This window comes from Antedon bifida, chromosome 5 (assembly GCF_963402885.1).
Source record: "Antedon bifida chromosome 5, ecAntBifi1.1, whole genome shotgun sequence".
NCBI classification, from domain to species: domain Eukaryota; kingdom Metazoa; phylum Echinodermata; class Crinoidea; order Comatulida; family Antedonidae; genus Antedon; species Antedon bifida.
The window spans coordinates 4,486,303-4,509,169 of NC_136230.1; the positions used below are offsets into that span (position 1 = coordinate 4,486,303).

General features: G+C 33.6%; 2 protein-coding genes across 2 annotated transcripts in view; one reads left to right on the forward strand and one right to left on the reverse strand.

Annotated features, from left to right (window-relative positions):
• The window catches only part of LOC144843181 (uncharacterized), a 19,235-nt gene extending 5,087 nt beyond the window's left edge, over positions 1 to 14,148 (reverse strand). Inside the window, exons 1-6 of the mRNA XM_078699949.1 lie at positions 14,104 to 14,148; positions 2,122 to 2,589; positions 1,503 to 1,982; positions 1,100 to 1,347; positions 549 to 681; positions 48 to 382 (exon numbers count right to left, since the gene is read on the reverse strand). Coding sequence (XP_078556075.1) covers positions 48 to 382; positions 549 to 681; positions 1,100 to 1,347; positions 1,503 to 1,982; positions 2,122 to 2,515 — 1,590 coding nt within the window. The 5' untranslated portion in view covers positions 2,516 to 2,589; positions 14,104 to 14,148. The remainder of the gene's footprint in view (positions 1 to 47; positions 383 to 548; positions 682 to 1,099; positions 1,348 to 1,502; positions 1,983 to 2,121; positions 2,590 to 14,103) is intronic.
• LOC144843182 (cyclic nucleotide-gated channel alpha-3-like) lies at positions 7,304 to 22,806 on the forward strand. The gene is made up of 4 exons (XM_078699950.1): positions 7,304 to 7,402; positions 11,505 to 11,840; positions 17,903 to 18,123; positions 19,592 to 22,806. Exons 2-4 carry the CDS (start codon positions 11,509 to 11,511, stop codon positions 21,298 to 21,300), a joined length of 2,262 nt encoding a protein of 753 aa, XP_078556076.1. The 5' UTR covers positions 7,304 to 7,402; positions 11,505 to 11,508; the 3' UTR covers positions 21,301 to 22,806.
• Positions 22,807 to 22,867: the final 61 nt, after the last annotated feature.

Below are 22,867 nucleotides of genomic sequence, written 5' to 3' on the forward strand. Positions count from 1 at the left end.
TCTTAAAAGAAATATTATTTTCTTTATATTATTTTTTATAGGCCTACCTTCGGATTTCCATGACCATTAGAGATGAAATTGTCACCAACTTGGTTCACTTTGATGTAACTTATTGTGTAGGTTTTCACCCATTGGACATTTTGACTAGCTCTCCCCTGTGTTTGGATACCAGTAATGTTGTGCTCCACCATCAAATGTATTTGAATCCAACTGTTGATGTCTAAATCACCTGAAGACCAACAAGGCACACAGGAAGATGTTGCTACTGCATTTAATCTTGCACATTTTGCGCCGTGGTCTTCTCGATCTGACCACATAGAACTTGCACTTAATTGACCATCAACAATATCACCAGACTCCATTCCAAGAGGCTCAAGACATGCTATACAATATAATAATTTACAAAATAATGGTAAATTATAATATATTATTTACGGTACCATGGGTGGTTTGATCTTAATTGTCCATTTTTACTGTAATAAGTCGTACAGTTATACCATTTTTTATGGTGGCTATCTCGCTTTATTTTCAATTCAAAATTTACTTACCAGGTGACGGACACTGCTTAGCTAGATATCCAGTTTCTGAACACAAACAAAGATGGCGTCTCATAACACCAGGGACATCGATACAAATGTTGCCAGACCCACAGTCAACAAATGCACACGTTCCTTCCGTCTTCTGTAATAATTTTAAAATGATGATTTAGAAGATAAAAATAATAATGTACGGTAATTTATTATGTGGAAACAATTGATAAAATAATCAAAAAGATAGGTAAAGTAAAAACAATAGTAAAGCTCATTTTCTGTGAATGGGCGTTAAATACACAGTTATAATATGTTTAATCAGGGAAGAGTGTAATTTCACCTTTACCTGATTCAATTTATAAATACATTTTTAAAACAATTAAAAAAAAACAGCGTTTGTTTTTACGTCATTGTAGCGTAATGTCGATGTAACACAATTTGTTATTTATAGCTTTTTCCATTTCTTACCAATGTAGGCTACTGTATCATTTCAGTTTTACTGTGTTTTTAAAATTTAATAAAAAGTGAGAATCTCAATCTTTCTTCAGAGTACAGACTTTACAACTTACTGTGACCACAGGACTCATTTCGATGTATCTTTCTCCTGCGATCTCGGCAAAATTACTCTCCTCTTCAGTACGAGTAGCGTCATTTAATTTACATGTATTTTGGTTGTAGTTGACTGATTTACATTGCTGGTTCTTGATACAGTTTGTGACACAGGAAGCCAAAGTACTGTCAGTGATAGTGGCGATGTCATTGTTTTGCAGCTTATGGTTCTCTACGATCACAGTGGACTTGTATGCATTATCGAGATCTGGAATTAATATAGCTAGATTGATAAGAATTACATACAACTGAAAAAAGGGGCCATTGCGGATTCTGGCATCTATGTAGTAATTTACCAACAGTAGAATGAAACGGGGAATAGGCCTGGTGGTCAAATTCATAGTAAATTTACACTACACTTACCATTAATATCGAAAACAGCATCAAACGAAAATCGTCTGGTATCGTAATTATTGAACGTAATCTGGGTCCCAATATCATAGACAGATGGCTGTGCCGTATACTTATAAATCGACCCTACATTTGAATAATCATGTTGGTGGTAGAGGCGCGCAGTTGTTGTATACGTAAAGCCAATCTTATCTCCAGGCAAAACATCAATTCTATCAGAATGTGCAAGTGGAAATTCGACGACAACGTCAGGCTCTCCTTCCGGAAGTAATGTTTTCCCGATGATTTCATACACGTTGTTGTCTGCGTCTACCGCTCTGTAAACTAAGCCGATGATATCCGTTGTTACTTTTGCCATATACCTCCATCCTGTGATTTTACCGGGACACTTTATCTTGTTCCAATCGTCCATCCATATTTGCAATGATGTTGTTTTTTTCATAGTTATCTTCATGAATGGCCACTTGATTATGTTACATGGTAAATATGAATCTGAAAAAAAAATAATAACCAAATCTTGTAAACTCGTCGTTACCGTGTTTCGACAGAGGTACTGTAGAAACATTAATTTTTTGTTAAAACTCATTTTTCTACACATAACATTGTATAATATATATAAAATATTCAGTACCCTTTAAAACAGCTTGAAATGAATATGTTCTCATACTGGAACCTTCATTGATCGTGTGAACCGTGTGGACTAACAAATCATTCTGACTGATTCCGTGGCCATATATAACCGTTGTACCTCCTTCATCAAACGGCAGAAGACTTGTTTCAAATTTGAATCCAATAACATCGCCACTTTTTACTGAGATCCAATCTGGTTCTGGTAGCGTAAACTCTCGTGCTTTATTCAATACTTGTTGTTTCGGTATTACGGTTCGTCCAACCACAACGTACTGGTTGCTACCAGCTATGTGTGGACGCATCACCAATGCCAAGAATTCTGCAGACGCAGTTGGATAGAATCTCCAAGCTGTTACATATCCATCACATGTTATTGGATTCCCAGTATTCAGCATCGTCCATCCAGGGGAGTCCACATGTACTCTAGGTATCAGAGAATCTCCTTGTACATTTGAACAACTGCCATAGGCTAAAAAATAAAAATAAAATATATTGAATGTGAAGTCCATCTAGTGTCTGCACATTGTAGTTCTTGGTATCGGAACATCATTCCGACATATTTGGATGGAATTACCAAGTGTATAAATACTTCCAGGTTAAGATTAAGAAAATAATACCAAAAAAAAGGAAAAATGGAGATTTGAATGCCAACTTTTCAATTATGCTGTAAACAAAATATTGCACTTCGGCTACTGTTATTTGTTAGGGTTAGAATAAAATTAACTTTGTATATGTCAAACTTCAACATGGATTACAACAATCAGAACATTGGCCAAGTTTAAACATTCAATCCAAAGATTGCACATCATTGGAAAGCCCGCTTAAAACTTTCTTCTATGGTATGAGCGTCATTGAGATCAACATTAAAGAAATAGGCCTAAAACATTTCAGTTCATTATTCATTTAATTAAAATCAATTTATTCCATTAACCTAAGGATATGTACAAATGTCATCGAAAAGGGAACTCGAAATAAGCAAAGCTTTTAAGCCAAGACCAATAGGTCTAAGGTAATAAGAAGTTATTTATATAAATAACAACAATAAAAAAAATAAAAAACATTTAAGAATAAATTACTTTAAAAGAAGATGATAAATAGTGAAATGAGGTTAAAATTGATATTAAAATAAAACTATAGTTTCACAACTCACATGCACAAGACTTATTATAGGATTACTCAGTGGAATATTTCTTATAGGCCTAAAGCATTACAAGAAAAACAAGTTGTAAGAAAATTGAAAAATATTAGATCTCTTTAGACATTTTGTCAAATAAATAAGTGTAAATTTAAAGAATTTTAAATAACTCCATGGTTCTCGAATACACAGTAATTTCAGCGTAAAAAATGTTTTTTAAATGTATGTACCGCAGGACTAATACTACATTGTCGTTTACAGAAACGAATAAATAGACACGATGATTTATGTAGTCAACTAAAGTTAGCTTCCTGGTAATTACTTCCGAAAGAGAAACTTGTCACAAAATGAGTCAAAATGTTTTGTATGAAACATTAGGGTTGAGTTGAGGGATGGGGAAGAGGATGGGTACAAAGAAGAACAATTTTTAAATATATTCTTTATCCACTCCGTAACGAAATATTGTTTTATATGCCTAGGCCTATAAATAATATACCACTAATACAGTATACATTTGCGATTTAATACTTTGTTAAAACTGTCCCTGTCATAGTCGATTGAAATAGTAAAGTACATGTAACGATACACCACTCAGCGTTTATATTTTTTATATTAATTAATACAAACGTTTATATATATTATAGGTAAGCGATTCCATAACTTAACTCCAGTATAACTGATATATATATAAGAGGTATAAGTAAATCATCATTATAGTTTCTCGAAATAATCATATTATTTCATAACATGAATGAAGAGTGAGTGAATGGCCGAGCGGTTAAGACAGTGGAACCGTAATTACGTAGCCATAACATCGGCACGGGTTCGAGGCTCACTCACTCCATGGTTCTGGTGGTAGAACGAGTCTTCTCGGATAAGGACTATAAACCGTAGGTCCAGTGTACACATCTAGCTCGTGTGCACTTTAAAGAACCTAGTACATCTTTCGAGACGAGTAGGGGGTTACCCCGGTGTATTAGTACATCACAGCCACTGACCACCAACTGGGCCCTCTGGGAGACCAGTTTTTGACTGAAGAGGTTACCCAGTATAAATATATATTTCAATCAATCAATTAATGATGAAAGCTATCTAAATCTCTCTACACTATCAAACTAGTGTGATGTGCCCAAATACGGTGGTGATATGCTCAAATATTGTAGCGATATGACATCATGTCCATTTACTGTAGGCTATGGGCACATCACATGTTTTGTCACAAAGTTTGGTAGTGTAGACAGAGCTTTAGACTTACCTTTACAAATTAAACCTATGGTCACACACAAGGTGATCAACTTGCTGACGTTGACGACGACAAACATTTTATGAATAACATGAGACTAACTTTCGAATTCTTAATTAAGACTTTCACATCGATCAAGAATAGAATACGTCACATTTGCTTCCGATTATTTTCGATTTTTATTTCGCACAAATTGATTTGGTTGTATTACATAGATATAGAGACATTCACGGTCTGCGATTTTAATAATGTATCAGATGAGGTATAATTAATTTATAATCCATCGTGTATTCATCTCAATCGATAATTAGTTCGCTAAGATTACGCCTAAATTATTGAGTGAAGAGAACCAATAGTTAATTAATTTTCCGTAATATAATGCTCTATATGCTTTTAAACTTAAAGGACACCTTGACCGGGGACCATATTTTAACAACGTATTAGGGATGTACATGATTTCAGAACAATCGTGAGATTAAGGATATCGCCGCACGCGCTCGCCGTACAGCCGTCGCCGTCAATTGCTGTGACGTAAATGGTGCATTTTCTCCAGGCCATGAAATACTAGACTTGTTTCTCGTTAATTCCAGCTCATCATTAGTATATGTATGAAACGCCATGTGTGCCAATATTTATCTTTCGCCGTCTGGAACCTAGACTAATGTATACCAGAACTTATGCACCTTTTTATACTCTCTAATTGCCAATATTTTAGTATAGCATTGACAATTTATATAACTTATATCATGAAGGAATTTATTTATTTTTTATTTTCAATCTTGCTACAAAAAAAACCCCACATAAGTATAACAGGGGAGTAGCGGAAAAGCAAAAGTAATAAAACTGTCATCTGGTGATGTGCTTGACCAGCTTCTGTCAACTAGGACGATACAATAATAATAAATATAATAAACTGTTAATAAAAGTGTTCTAAAAATACAATTGCTATCTCAACATTCTGATTGTATAAAAGTTAAAAAGTTAAAAATTCCGATTGTAAAAAAATGTTAAAATGTTATAAATTCATAGTAGGTAAAATCTAAAAAATAATGTACATTTGCATGACTTTTGGTTTATAAAACATGAAAAGTTAAAAATCTATAAAATGTTGCTTTGAAATCTATAAAATGTTTAGAATGAAGATTAAACCTATCTGGTTAGAAAATGGAGATATATGGTTTATTCACTACGTGTTATGCATGTTGCCTTACGGAAAGTAATTTGTTTAATCAACCCATGTGGGAGAAGTAAGCAAAATAATCAAAGTACCATAAATAAATGAAACAGAAAAATCACGACAACATCATTAAAAAAACAAAATTCCCTAATTCATAATGCAATGTAATGAACGTCCTGTAACGCCCTCTATGAGTAGGCCTATTATAACAAAGTGTTTGTACAATTATTTGTTTTACATCGTAGATTGTATTACCGTACGCGTATATTATCTATTTCGCCAATCACTCAAGAGTGTGAGACTGAGTTTAGAGTAAAGAATTTGATATTATGCGTACTCGTGTTATTGACAAATATCCAAATATTTTTTATTTTATATTTTATTTTATTCAGTTGACAACCAACAGCGATAAAACCGCCACTAACAGGTTGAATCTAAACATAATAAACTATAATATTACATTCAAATAAGCAACTATAACATAAACAAAGATCGGAAAATTATAGAGATTTAACAATTTTACCCTTAAATACATTTAAACTATCATAAAATAAATCACACTATTAAATGTGTTAGGTAACCGCTGAAAAATACCTCGTTTTGTGCATTCAATACGACCACAAGGAACGTGAAGGTTTTACTGGCCGTGCGCCCTCTATGATAGTAACGGCTCGTACGGCTTGATTTATATACTGCACTCACCACGCATGCGTGTAATGGGCCTCTTATGAACCAATTCGGTAATTGCTATGATGTTAAAGTACTATTAAATTGTGATGATGCTCAAAATCATTTTAAAAAAAGCTTAGAATTGGACTATATCCACCTTTGTTTTGACTGGCCTTACGCCCTCTACAGTGTAACTTGATGTCCCTGTTGCATTCATCACGCATGCGTACAATAAACTCCATGTGAACATGAAGTTCGATAATTGTGATGATGTTAAAGTACGATAAACGAACGCGATGATGCTAAATTATGGTAAATTATCTAAAACAACAGGTATAATTAATGTTGACGTTGTCAAATTGTATTGTGCGGCCATTTTGGAAATCATGTTTAAAGATGATACGAAGGCTACACTTAAAAAACTTTTATATAGGCCTACTGTAATCGATTGTAATTACTTATTTCTTATGTTTATTTTTGTTATTTTCAATTGTTGTATGTAATTACAGAATATGTTTTTACCGGTTCCATAGGCCTACTTTGTGAGGTAATTTTGAATACCGAATTAAATCATTTGTATCTGATTTAATGTTAAACCATTTGCACCATCAATAATTACCGGTACTTAATAATTTACATTTTTAAATAATAAAAAAATTCCAATGCCACGATCAACTGGTAATGCCTACACCAATAGATTTTAAACAAAAAATGTATAGCGTACCTACAAAAACAAACGCCAGGTATGATGTTTAGGCCTATCTGACAAAGTAGAGAACGTAGAAGCTAAAATTCATCGCATCGAGTAATCAGAAATTCTTATCCAATTTATCTGGTTACCATGGAAATATGTTATCAGGGATGATGTTGAAGTTCCACGGCGGATTGATATTATGACGTAACACAGGAGAATGCGTATGATACGAGTGGAACGGTCATCAGTGGAAAGTAAATTTAGAATTTAGCAGAGTTTCACGTTGTCTTGAGTTTGTTAGTAATTTTAAGAATGGAATCGAGAGTTCAGCGATAGCGTATACTAATCTCGTTTTCTAGGCAAGGTAAGTGATCAAAGTGAAACATTGAATCTTAGTCTAGGCCTGTATTACAAAAAAATATAATTAATTTAAATTATTTAGATTTAGATAGAGGATTCGTAGGACATCATTAGCACTTGCCGGCTTATACGTACGCGTTTCAACTTTTTATCTTTAACTGAACTAACGTCTAAAACAATTTCTACCTATGGATCATTCCTCTCTTTGTCTAACTTCTCCCTATCGTTGGATATGCTTATCAGAATTACGTTTGTAGTCCTACTGCTGAATTACGTCAGTTGTTAATTTTCTGTAATATAGAACAGATCAGGTAATATATCTTAGTATTGTGGGTAATATTATATTATATAAGACAACATAGTAGATATGTCAATTTATGAATACAAATAACCTTAATTTCTGGTGAAGTAGGTCTATTCGTGATCAGGTGAAAAATATCGTGTGAAACACAGTGTGTCTTAACCACGTTAACAAACATGGCCTAGCATACACATGTCATACGTTTGATTAAAATGATATTAATTGTATATAATAATGTGTAAACGAATTGTTTTATAGGCATTTTATAGACTACAATTTGAATTTAAACTGCTAATTCTTCTGGTGTAAGACAAACCGACAATACAAATGATGATACACATTATAAATATCATTTCATATCATAGATCTCCAAAAGTCAACGTTTTTTTAAAATATTATTCATTCAATTTCTATTCATTTTCTACCTTTTTTCATTATTTTCTGTGTTTCCTCATTGATATCATATTGATACCAAAAGCCAACGTTAACAATCTTTATGGTAAAATACGTCATCTGAATGAAATCGAGCCTGCGATCTCTCCATAATTATTATTCGTATAATACTAAAACTTGATACCACAATAATCTATTGATCAAATAAATAATTCTCTAGACTACATCGATGCTGGACACGCTTGTTTTACACGATGCGCTTTGGTTGTCTTATTGGCAATTATTAGGCCTAAATACATTCTATTATAAAACACACTAGAAAAGGTTAAAAATGGTAAAATAAAGATACCAATTTTTGGCAATTGAGATGCTGAATTCATTCATTGTGAACATATACTGAATATACTTCTCTAGTTTGGTGAATTTTACTATACTGTAAACATTTTAAAAACTAAATAGACAACTATATACATATCTAATAAAGCTCTGTCTACACTATTGAAATTAGTTTGACAAAATAGGTGTGATGTGCCCAGATATGGTAGTGATATACCCAAATATGGTAGTGATATGACATCATCACGTCCATGGGCACACACATGTTGTCACATAAAGTGTGATAGTGTAGACAGCGAATTATAAAATTAAATGATATGAAAACCTACGATAATACATGAACGAATAAAACGATGTCATTATGGTGTCTAGGGACCCTGATGTTGTACAGCTGACGTCACCATTTTCAATTTTCAATTTTCAATATAAATATATTGTTGAATTAGAAGTGAATCACATTCATCTATTTTTGGTAAATGAAATATTTAGTTTAATTTCATACACATCCAACAGCAATAAACTCATTACTGGGTGGATAAATGAGTTGTGAATTATCAACCCTTGCATTAGGTCAGGGGACATTTGAATTGGAAGGCAAGAACTTTAACCTTCTGAGGTACCGCTCCACTATAAGTAACCAGCCCTTTAAGACTAGATACCTTTTCTTCTATGACGCTTTGTCTACACTATCAAACTAGTTTGACAAAAAAAAATGTGATGTGCCAAAATATGGTAGGGATATGATGTCATCATGTCCATATATGGGCACATCACATTTTTTTGTCACATAAAGTTTGATAGTGTAGACAGAGCTTTAGTTACAAATAGGCCTATATAATTATAATCATAACAACGCATACACCACCGTATAAGTCTCAAATTTTACACAGGTCATCTGTGTTTGAATGCATATATCCAAATTGATATAACGAACTTATGTTGATGTTGACTTCTTACAGCCGTAATATATAAATATTCATTTAATAATAATAAATGTCCATCTACGTGGCATATCTAATGATAATTCAGAAAACCATGTTAAACACACTGCCTTGATTCGTATGCGCGTAGCCTATAAACATTGATACAAGGGTAAAATTGATTCCAAATTCAAGACATTTTATTTAGTCAATTTAAAATGCAAATTCAATTTGCTTAGTATATTTAAAACACTGAAAAGATACACAGTACATAACATTGCAAAAAAATAGTCCAATTAGTTAAAATGGTACCCGACTCTTGGTACTGAATCCCCACACATGACATTATCTACACATTCTGTAATACAATGTCGCATAATGCTGACATGTGGTTAGGTAAAATTTGGTTAGGTTTATGATTGGCCTATGATACCATCCGATTCTCAGTGCTGTATCTCTACACACTATTTATTTCCGAAGTATCATAGGAATATTTGGTAATACAATGACTCATTTATATCACATGTTGTGCCTGTATCATGTAAGGTTACGTTAAGGGGTTAAGTTATTACTATAGATACATGTGAAACACATATTCCTATGAAACTTCGGACAATAGATACAGTACTGATAATCGGCTGATGATACAGGAGTCACATGTGACACTGTATTACAGAACTCGCCCATGATACTGGACGAATTATAATCGGTGCAGTCGTCAAATAGGATAAAAACAAGTCATGCTAATTACAATCCTAATTATGTCTCTCTTCTTTCTGTTGTCTGTAATTACATAGTGATGCAGTTGACGCAGCAGGGGAAAGATGAACGCTTTTCGTCGATATCAGCACGATAGCAATCTTTGCTGTGATTGATTAGCATATTGAAAAGCACTATTATTCTCTCAACATCCCTAATTACATCGAAATCAAGACAAAATAATAGATACGGATAAATACAGATGTTCGATAATAAGATTAGTGACCCCGACAACTTAATAGCTTCTATTGATTTTCATATGTTTTCCATATACGCTGCGCCGCAATTACATACCTACGTATTATATTATACAAATTGGTTTTGTATCTTTTTCAGAACTTAGAAACGTTACCGTACATTACGGTCAATCTACTAAATTAATTATTCTTAATACTGTATGTCTATGAATGACGTAATCAAATAAAAACATGCGGAGAAAGTTAGATTTTTGTTTCTGTCATGTCTACCACATTATTTTATTTTCAACATAATCAAACATCATTTTTTTTTTCTTTGTAATTTTTTAAAAAGTTGTTCCGTCTTATCTTGTTGAGGTATTTGTATACCCTTTACTATAATCTTTTATGACTGTATTTTTTCCAATATTTTAACTCACGATTTCTGTTTTTGTTTTTTTTTATTGCAGTTTTAGGGCCTATACCATTTTAACTCCATTTTATGTGTATTTTTCTTGTTGTCTTGTATACATGTACAATGATTTTTACCAAATAATATGAATGAATGAGGTCCATTAAATCAGTTCGCGCCCCTACACATTTTTTGTAGCAGGCCTCTTGAACAATGGTGAAATTAATAATTATGTGAAAGCTTAAACCCTTTCCAATTGTTTGTGATATAATAATTCAAACCATTTTATGAAAATGACAATGACAACTTCTTTTATTTTCTTTGAGCGATGAAAATTTAAATACGACAACAAATTAAAAATAACTGATTTAAACAAAGAAAAGGGGGAAAATTCAAGAAGCAAATGCTTATAAAAGAACTCCATATAAATATCAATTTCATTATGAAAATCAGCTCTTAAATAATAATTGCAAAGGTTTAATTTTCAACAAAATACAACACTAATACTATGCAAATAAATTCAAATTTTTATTCAGTTATTCATCAGTTAACACACTTTTGTTAATAGAAGAAGAAATTATTCTTAATATTTATAATTACTTATACTCATATTGTATCGTTGTTTGTATATTTTTCGAAATATATTTTAAGTTCACTGGAGAGTTTATTCCAAAATACAATTCTTTTATTGAAGCTAAGGTGGTTCCACCTTGTGAGAGGCGCATCTGTGTAAATATATTGAATTTAAAAAGACACATTGCTTTTAATGTGGTTTTCCTAAAATTAATTTTTCTTTTTTTAAAAAATAGAATAATGTCGGAAGCAGGTCCTTCACGTGCGAATAGCGGCGACAAGTCACAAGCAACAGACGGACAATTAGACAAGGTTGAGAAGGGAAAGAAAACAGACATATCTTTATCAGAAGATGACGAAACAGATTCAGATTCTGACGATGGAATAAAAGTGACTGACAATCAACGGACACGTAAAGAATCGAGAGCGATTCAAAGAATTGTTGGAACATTACGAATAATTAAATCATGGGTGACTAGAGAAAATATTCACGAACCAGTGGCCCGGGCTGACTCGTTTTTGGAAAGGTTCGCTCTTGGTGCGCCGCAGGAAGTGGAGAATAGGCCGTCCGAGTAAGTATTATTACTATTGTTAAATTCTATTGATTGTAAAGCCATTGCAGAGCGGAAAACTACAGTATAGAACCGTTTGAGATGGGCAGTGATAGTAGCGTTTGCCGGGGTAAGTTGGTGGGTGGTGGAGGTTGATAGGGGTGGTGGGGTTGATAGTGGGTGGTAGGGTGTTTTGGTCAACGTTCCGTTACTTCCGTAATTGATGTCATTGCACAATTAGGTATTTACATCTTTCCTTTCCATACACCATCTGCCGATGTCTCATCTGAGATTTTGAAGAAACATTTTCCCTTGATGTCCATTTTGGCCAACATTATAAGGATATGCTTACCTATTTTACTTTCCTATTTTACCTCTTCTTTAATATTTACTGAATTGAAATATCCATTTTGTCTTGTGCTGCAAACGAGTATTTCATACTATACTTGCGGTCTTTACGTTTAACCATGACATATAAATAAGCTCACAACATTTGAATATATTATGCAACTTATTACAGCTATCATTGTATGCATAAGATGAACAGTCAATAACCTATATCATTTCGGTAAATATGGTGTGTGCCCTACATTTACAGCTATCATTGTCATAAATATGCATAATAATGAACAGTCAATAACCATTTTGGTAAATATGATGTGTCCCAGGAATGGAAACATACATTCAACTAATTCGAGTAGTAAACTGTTTTCAAATTGCTAATAACCTTTACCGTCAAACGATCATTGCCTAGATGATCATTGCCATCATAATATTATTCTTCTCCGAGAACGATGCTTTAAAATAAAATATGCATGACTTTAACAGAACGGCGAAACATGCATAATATGCGTAAAAATCACGTGGAAATATATTAAATACGAACGAGTGTAATAAACAAACGTGGTAAGCCTACAGTCGGGCAGGCAACGTTTTAAGAGCTTTGTATAATTTATCTCAATATTTCTCCATGGCGATGCTGAGGAGAAGAACGCCGTTTTATTACGTATTTGGAACGTGATAAAATCACTAGGCATATATTGATACTCCTTCATTGGACGTGAAGAGCGTATAAAGTAATCATATTGTGAAATTATCCATAGTATACAGGAAAACTTTGAAATATGGTTGAAAAAAATTGCAACATAATTTATTTCACCACAATGCATTTCTATATAGCCTATTTAACGATGGTTATAATGCAATATCGACGTATGTGATATTGCATATTGATATTTTTTGTGTCGAGCATGTACATTTTGGCCTATAATAATAAATTCTTTCTTAATTCAATTCTATTTACATGTATGGCTCGAAAATTACTTTGGTTGTCACAGATAAATGTAGTCCTAATATACAACACACACACATAATAAAAACATTTATTTTTTCAATGTTATAAAATACTAAATAAAATACAACACAGCACAATAAAAAAGATAAAATTCTTCATATTTATAATGTACACTTGCAATTATTATTCAATAACTAACGTATGTTTGTAAAGAGAATTTCCTATCTTCTCGAAAATAATTATCGTAATATGTTTACAAAATTAGATCCTCGCGAGTTGCTCTAGAAACAAATCTAAAAATCAGAACGGAGATTGAATGAGAACAACTTATGCATAATTACATGAAAGTCTCGTAAATTATAATGTGCGCGGCCCGGGACGACTTTAATCGAATTCGAACCGTTCGTACACGTTTTAAAATAATGACTTTTTTTCCCTTTCAGACGCGTGATGTCTTATCATAGCGAGTTGATTTTTTTCTGTTTGAACGTTTAATCCATAACTGATAGGAATCTAACATTATCAACGTCTAAGATACGTTCACACTACTGAGCCCTGATTCGGCCAGGTGCCCGGAAAACGATTTTTTTTTCGTACATAAGTGAAAGATAGCCGAACTAGGCCTACTTGCTAAATATAACTAAACTTAACCCTCTAAATAATAGCCTACACGTACATTTTGTACTCAATCTCTGGAATGAGTTATTATGAACAGTTCTAAGCTCTGTCTACACTATAAAACTAGTTTAACAAAAAATGTGTGATGTGCCCAAAAATGACATCACCATGTCCATATTTGCGCACATTACATTTTGTTGTCTCATAAAGTTTGATGGTGTAGACAGAGCTTTAACCACTACACCCACCCACACCATATGCTTTTTTATCGGGCCACCTGATCGGAATAGATCACAGTATAAACGTAGCTTAATATATCTTCGGAGTTATAAGTTAATTAGGTGTCTTCGTATGTAAATAAATGTAGCTTACCATGTGTAAATTATCTCCATGATGACTTCTTCCGCCGCTGCCGTTGTTGTCGATTGTGTTTGAATTAAAGGGATCTTGTAGCCAATCGTTACACCTGGTTGGAAATATGTGACACCTGGGTGTAAACACGTGACACCTGGCTCATTCGCGTTCCTTACGTTGTCTTGATGTTGCTTGTTGTTATTGACATTTGTAGTCCTTTATTTCACAATTCTTTATTTACTTGATTTGAATATTAAGTGTTTTTCCGTATTAAAGGTTTAGAGAAGGGAAGTGGGGGGGGGGGGGGGGGGTTTGGGGGCGTTGGTTGTGTTGGTATTAATATGAATATATTGGGAAGTTGTTTTAAACTATCCAGTACATTTCCGCTCTGAGCGGGTATCTTTCCTAGAAATGTATCATAATTTTTCATTCATAAATTTGTGTTGATTTATGAAACAATGTATACAGTTTTTTTTAATAAATGTGGTGGTTGATTAAACACAATAGAAAAATATTGAATAAAACATTTATTTCCTTTGAAATAAACTAAGCTAAAACAGTTATTAATTATCATTTTAAGCGATAACCGGAATATTATAGAAATGTGCAAATTTATTATTCAAAAAATAATTTTAAGTAATGATAATAATAGAATATTTCACACATAGTGAAAGAAAGATCAGCGTGTCGATTAATTACGTGATAGCCATGTTATGCATGTTGACAAGACATGTTATATTCGCCGAAGACAATGCTACTTAATTATGAACCATGCTTCTGCAGCAAACGAAGAAGCATTATAATATTAGACGATTCTCGGTACTGGCTTGTTCATTATCATAGTCAAATCCGTAATACAGTGTCACATATGTGTCACATGCATCGTCAATAATTTGTCCAGTATCATGGCAAATAATACAGTGTAACATATGTATTATATCTAAGCATGATCATCAATACTTCTCCAGTCTCATGGCAAAAACCATAATACAGTGTAACATGTATCACATCTGAGATATGAATCATCAATACTTTGTCCAGTATCATAGGAAATCCGCAATACAGTGTTACATGTGGTGATAGGTTTTTCGAGCTATTACATTTAAAAAAATATAATTTATCATATTTATTATATTTATAAATCAACACAGAGAACGTGGTCATTATTTTTTATTATATTTACTATAACAACAATAATTATTTGTACGGATCACAAACTAATGATAATGGATGTCAGTGTTTTCGTCTTCGTATCCATATGAATATTAACTCTTACTAATAACAATATTTTAAAAGACGATAAATAAACAACCATCAAGTACATCATATCGTCTAATGCAATTTCTTCCAGATCATCATTATCGTCCGCGACACGATAGTAATAAGTGCATTAATCTTTATCGGATGAATATAAGTTTACTATTCGTTCATTCATTCATTTACTATAAAATCAAGTTCAATAAAAAAATACAAGAACAAGCATTAGAACAAAATTACAAGAAATGCATTAGAAATGGGAGTTAAAATGGTATAAAATTAAAACATCGTCTTATATATTACTAGGAAGTATACCCTTTCCAGGTCGGTTTTCAAAATGTAGTTTAAAACCTCCCCTGAACAATTTCTTTAATTTCCATATTACCCAGAACACCATGATAGTCCCCACCACCAACAACAATTCCTACTCCTACTCTGGTGGTTTTCAAATGTAGTTTACAAAAATTCATGTCATTTTTATACTTACCCACAACCCCATGATAATCCCTTCCTCAATACAATAATTTGTATTACGAACAAACAGCATATTAATAGTAAAAAGGAGAATTTAGACGCCACTTTGGCCATATTGGATCCAAGATGGCGGAAATTGTAAAATGTCATATAAACACTCCCAGATTTCTGGACATTTTGATACCCCATGTAATATATGTGCGCAGTTAGGAGAGCTTGTATACTTACAAACTACGTATAATACACGGTCACATGACACACCACGTTCTTACTTATAATCGTAATTATATAAAGAAGAATTAATTTGAAATGTTTGAATCTCTCCGACCTTGTTTATGTATTCACAGATTCCTAAACGTAATTATTTTTCTGTTTATTAACCTCGACAATTTATTTTGTCATCAATTGCGTTAACATCAATCTTATAGCGATTTAAAGTGCTTTTAACACACAAGATGTCGTACGCCAAACACAATAATTGCAAAAATTATTTATATTAAGCATATAAGAGACAGGCAGAGCTAGTAAAGAAATGTTCGCTTAAATTTGAGTAAATGGAACCAAACCTCTGCAGTCACCTTTAGAGTAATTAAATTTATTTATACCGTATACCGACGCCCAACATATAAATATTTATTATATCGTCACGCCACGAATAAGCGCTGCCGTTAAATTACAAAACAATAGGCCTAGGCCTACAATTAGGCATATCATCGTCTGTACACGTGCGCACATCTTCTGTCTATATCTTCCTACTTTCCACGGTAAAGCTGTCTGACAGCATTCCAGTATCGAGAAAATAAATTATTATTACTATTCCTCCAATGAAGTGTGACATAACATATTATGTATGTTTATGATTGAAAATAAAATATAACGCACAATTGCTTATCTAATGCAGCGCATTTATTATAATCGATCAGACCAGTATATTCAATCACATTTCATCTCCAATTAAAGAAAGAAAATCCATATTAGATAATCAATATATTGATTATACTACTATATTATTTGTGTTGTCTTTTGCGGGTTTCCCACTTTTATTTCATCATCATTAACATTGTTTCATTCATTTTGATTTTACATTTGTACATTATCTAATCTAATTCATCATAATTACATAATTACAGTATTCGGTTTGTAACATGCTACAAAGCATAACCAGACTATTTGCAGTATAGGAATGTAGAAACATTTATGTATTAATATAACACACATCTATACATGCACACACCTTATACTACATTTTACCCTTCCCATGATGCCAGAATATATCACACTAATTCAAATATCCAACTCAATATTTATCTAAGCCTATTTACAAATTTTGTAAACGTAACAGCAACGGTATTATTTTAACATTTTTGCGAGAGCCTTTACACAACCAGAATGAGGTTTGGAGTACTTAAAAATCTCAACATAGGCGGTATTACAACCACAAAACCCTGTAGCAGCACTAGGATCTTCGGAGTTAATATATAACCAAGGTATATAATTTAACTTCAACTGCTTCGCTACGGTATATAATATTAAGAGGGCATCTTTTAGATTCAACCAAGTGTACTCTAGGGTGGTGTTCCCTTTATAGGGGATGGCCATAGTGTTATATACATACCGTAAAACCTCGATGGTTTTCTTCTTTTTTAGTACTCTTGGGTGGGCTTCTTTTCAAGATGGGCTTCTTTTCAAGATGAGCTTCTTTTCGAGATTATTTTTGCAAACTAAAGAGGATAGGAGAGCTTCTTTTCGAAATGTAAATGTTGTGAATTTCTACTACAATAAGAGTATTTTGATTTTTGAGACATTGTATACCAATTTTACATGATGTGATCAAAATACCATTTTAAACTTGAGTATAGACGTTATACCTGTATCACAAGTTTTCTGTCCTGAAATCACCATATTTAAATAGGCTGTCTCGAAATGATACCATACTATCTTGAAAGGAAGACCTTGTTCGTTCGGAAAAGTGTCCTCTAAGGTGATTGAAGGCTACCCTGAATAGGCGTGTCCCCCTGAATAGGGTTAGCATCCCAAAGAAGGGGTTCTTGCCTCTGTAATAAAATGTTTAATTGTTTATTTTCAGTTTTGAGAGTAAATATATTCTGCAAATTCTCGACAAGTCTGGTACGAAATACTATAGATGGCTGGTGATAGTTACATTGGCTGTCATGTATAACATGTATGTGATAGTAGCGAGAGCAGCATTTGATCAGCTTCAAACGCAGTACAAGCCAGTCTGGTACACCCTAGACTACACGTGTGATGTCATATACATCATTGATATGTTTGTTAAATTCAGGACAGGTAAGAAGGATTTCACTTTATGGTTTAAACTTCCAAATATATTCATCCATTCAAGCCATTAAAAAAATTGTCTTAGTATGGGGAAGAAGGAAATTAATGTCTCCTTCCTTTCTGGTTTATCTGAAATTATTCCGATCCGTCTAGTAACGCACCCGTCATACCAACGCTAAATCAAACGCGTTTTATCTCGTTTTTATGAACCAGTTACATACTATATTAACGCCTGAATCAAACGCGTTTTATCACGTTTTTATGAACCAGTTATATTAACGCCTGAATCAAACGCGTTTTATCTCGTTTTTATGAACCAGTTACATATATTATTAACGGCTGAATCAAACGCGTTTTATCTCCTTTTTATAAACAAGTTAAGCCTACATTATATTATTAACGCCTGAATCAAACGCGTTTTATCCTGCATTTTAATCAGCCACAATACTAACGGCTGATTAATGCGTTTTATTCACAGTTAACCCATCTATCAACGTAAAACTACTCGTTAAATTAACATAAGTTGACCTACTAATTCATAAAAACATGCTATGTGTAAAATGAAGCTTATTTAATCAATTCATACAGAAATACTGTATAATATTATGATTGACGTAAGTCTGATAAAAAAAAATATGATGAGACGTTGATCTTTAGAATATTGATTATGGAAGATGAAGCACTACAGCTTAAGTAGATACTATACAATCAGGTGATGCATTCGAACACCATAATATCAATACAATATAAATCTTAGATATATTATATTACATCTACTACTAATGTAATGAAAACTTACACGAACTGATTCCGAGATCAAAGAAAACGCGTCAGATGTAGATATCGGTTTGTTGTAAACGCATAATGCGTTTTACAAGCGTATATTACTTGAAGCAGATATAATGTATGTGAGACAAGCAGATTTAATGTGAGACAGGCAGTTTGGTTTTAAAAATGTGGTTCTACGGGTCGACTTTCTTGTAATGCTATAAGCAAAGCAATCTAACAACAGGATGCTGAGCTCCGGAGATTAGTGTCTTGTTGTTAGATTGCCTTGTTGCTATAAATAAGATAGAAAATTCTTTTACTAGACATAGGCTAAATAAACCCCGTTTAATGTACTCTCACCATAAGACTGTAGTTATGTCAAGGCTTTTCTATGAAACGCCATATGTGCCAAAATATTTATTTTTTACTAATATTAAGTCGAAACTCCGTCTGGAACCCAAACTAGCTCACCATAAACGGAAATTCTACCAATCTACCACACATGCAAATGATGCGGCATGGATTCATAATTGGCGTAGTGTCGTGTTGTTTTTATATATTTTTATTTTGATTTATTTTATATTCGTAATCAATATTTAATAAGCTTTAAAATGAGCCTTTATTTATTAAAATTGGTTTATTATATGAAGAGTTATTAATGAAAACATACGAGTCTTCTTCTAATCAATCTTTTATATTTGTTTTTTAGGTTACTTGGCTCAGGGATTACTGGTAACGGACAGAAAACTACTTGCTAAACATTACATGAAATCCCGTATGTTTATTTTGGATTGTATATCTCTGCTGCCGACTGATTTTTTTCTGTTGATAAGGCCAAATCCCGCCTTTCGCTTTCCAAGACTTCTTCGTTTCCCTCGCGCGCTCGAGTGTTTTGACAGAACCGAAACAATCACAAACTACCCAAACTTTTTTCGAATCGTTAATTTGATCATGTACATCGTAATCATTATTCATTGGAACGCGTGTTTGTATTTTGAAATTTCTAAAGCAATTGGCTTTGATGCAGACGGCTGGGTGTACAATAATACAGGCGAATGGAACGTTTTAAGTCGTCAGTATATATATTGTTTATATTGGTCAACGCTGACGCTTACGACAATTGGCGAAACCCCTCCACCAGAAACTGATGTTGAATTTGCGTTTGTCATTGTTGATTTTCTAGTTGGTGTGTTGATTTTCGCTACGATCGTCGGTAATGTAGGCTCGATGATCAGTAATATGAATCTAGCTAGAGCCGATTTTCAATCTCGAATGGACGGCATTAAACAATATATGAGATTAAGAAAGGTGAGCAAAGATTTAGAAGGAAGAGTTATTAAGTGGTTCGATTATTTATGGTCAAATAAGAAAACTCTAGACGAAGAAGCCATTTTGAATGCGTTACCGGACAAACTGCGTGCAGAAATTGCGTTACATGTACACTTAGAAACTCTACGACGCGTTACCATTTTCTCAGACTGTGAGCCGGGATTATTGGTGGAATTAGTCTTGAAATTAAAACCTCAGGTTTATAGTCCTGGCGATTATATATGCCGTAAAGGTGATATAGGAAGAGAAATGTACATTGTAAAACAAGGAAAACTTGATGTAGTGAGCGAGGATGGTAAAATAGTGTTTGTAACACTAGGTGACGGGTCGTACTTTGGGGAACTGAGTATTCTAAACGTACCAGGCAGTCTGTCCGGCAACAGACGAACGGCTAGCGTGAGAAGTGTAGGCTATTCGGACTTGTTTTGTTTATCGAAGGATGATCTTTTGATTGCTCTGAAGGAATATCCGGAAGCGAAAAAGTTGTTGGAGGAAAGAGGCAAGCAGATCCTACGGAAGGATGGTCTTATTGATGAAGAAGTTGCCAGACGTGGTGGCAAAAGCCCGGATGAGATCAAACAACAGGAGTTACTACATAGTGTAGAAGACCGTTTGGAGACCTTACAGACAAAGTTTTCACGTCTTTTGGCGGAATATCACAAATCACAAATGAAGCTGAAACAACGCATTACAAAATTAGAGAAGAGGTCAAAGGGCGATAAAGAGTCAAGCGAGAACAAAGAAACAAGACCAAAATCAAAACTATCCAAACATGGTCATGAGACAATAGAAATGAAGAAAAACAAAGACCCAGCAAATAAGGATAAACAAATAACCAAACAGGCTAAACATGCAGAACTAAGTCTTAAAGACAAAATGCTTCAAAGTAAAGACAAGCAACACGACACGAAACCAGTTAAAGATGCAGAAACGAGTAAAAAGGACAACAAACACACGGAACACGACACAAAAGATTTTGAAACAAGTCACAAAGACTCTCACAGCAGAGACACGCAACAGGACACAAAGGATATAGACAAAAGTTCTAAAAGTAAAGATTCAGACGTTCAAAACGAAGATAACGAATGAAAAGCACAGACAAAGACGGCTAGAGTACTACAGAAACTATTATATTACTGCAGTAATAACCATCCAGTAGTACCATCACATGGTCTAACAAACACCAACGGTACTGTTTGAGCGAATTACTGCAGTAACTAAGGAAATTCATTTAGAATATTTTCTTAACATCTTCATACCAAAGTTAATATCAAAACCACTAAATGACGTCAGACGTTATTTTAGCTATCGTTACAAAAAAAAGAAGCAACATGTATAAATTAACATATAGTTTATATTTTAGATATTTGTATGTAAATTAGGACCGTACTATTAACTGAATATTCAAAATATGGTTAATTTGATCAAAAATGAAAAGTTGATTTATCAAAATTCAAAAACCGAATGTTTACCAGGAAAACTGAAGAAGGTGAAACAATCCACATCTTGTCACTAAACCTAGTAGATTTCTATTACCAGGGAAAAGTAAAATTACAATCTTTCCTGCTGTTACGAGGTATAATTCCCCCTTTAATATGTCATTATTAGTTGTCCCTTTAAAAGAGTTTCATTGACTACTCATTTTCTAAGCAATAATTAAAGTCATGAACAAAAATAAGTTGGTATGAAAATCCGCAAAATGATTCTGAAGTACTTTTGAGAACAACAACGACCAAATATCAGTGTAAAATATCGATTTATAAAGTCAGTTTTTACAAACATGAATTTTTATTTTTATTATTATTATTATTAATATGATTGTAGGACGTAAGGCAAGGACGTAAGCGCAACGCAACCGAATTGACCAATGACAAGCGACAGTTTGGATAAAGCGTGGTTCCCACTAGCGACGCAACGCAAGGACGTAACGCAACGCAAGTGAATTGACCAATCACAAGCGATGGCTTATTCGCTTGTGATTGCTAACTGTCTATAACTTCGCTTGTCATTGGTTAAAACGCTTGCGTTGCGTTTACGTCCTTGCGTTACGTTCTAGTGGGAACCAAGCTTAACCCATCGCTTGTGATTGGTCAAGTTACTTACGTTGCGCTTACGTCATTGCGTTGCGTCCCAGTGGGGACCAAGCTTTAGTTCCCACTATGACGCAACGTAAGGACGTTAGCGCAACGCAAGTAATCTGACCAATCACGACATGATTCATCATCCACACTCTCACTTCCGTTGGTTTACGCTCGTGTGTTGCGTCCACGTGAGAACAAAGCTTTATAATTTCATCGTGAGAATAACTAAAAACTAAAAATAACAGTCAGATAATAATTGAACACAAATTTAATACTAAAGCTTGGTTCCCACTAGAACGTAACGCCAGGACGTAACGCAACGCAAAGTGATTTGACCAATCTCAAGCGATGGATTATTCGTCGTGTGTGATTGGTCAACTCGCTTGCGTTGCGTCTACGTCCTTGCGTTACGTTCTAGTGGGAACCAAGCTTAAGAGTGTACTACTTTATATGGTGAAATATATTTTTTTAGTATACATTTTATATTTTGGTGCTTGTCTCATTAAAATGACCATACCAATGTATAGTGTGGTAAATCCCTGTTATATAGAGGCCTATTCCATCTCGTTATTGTT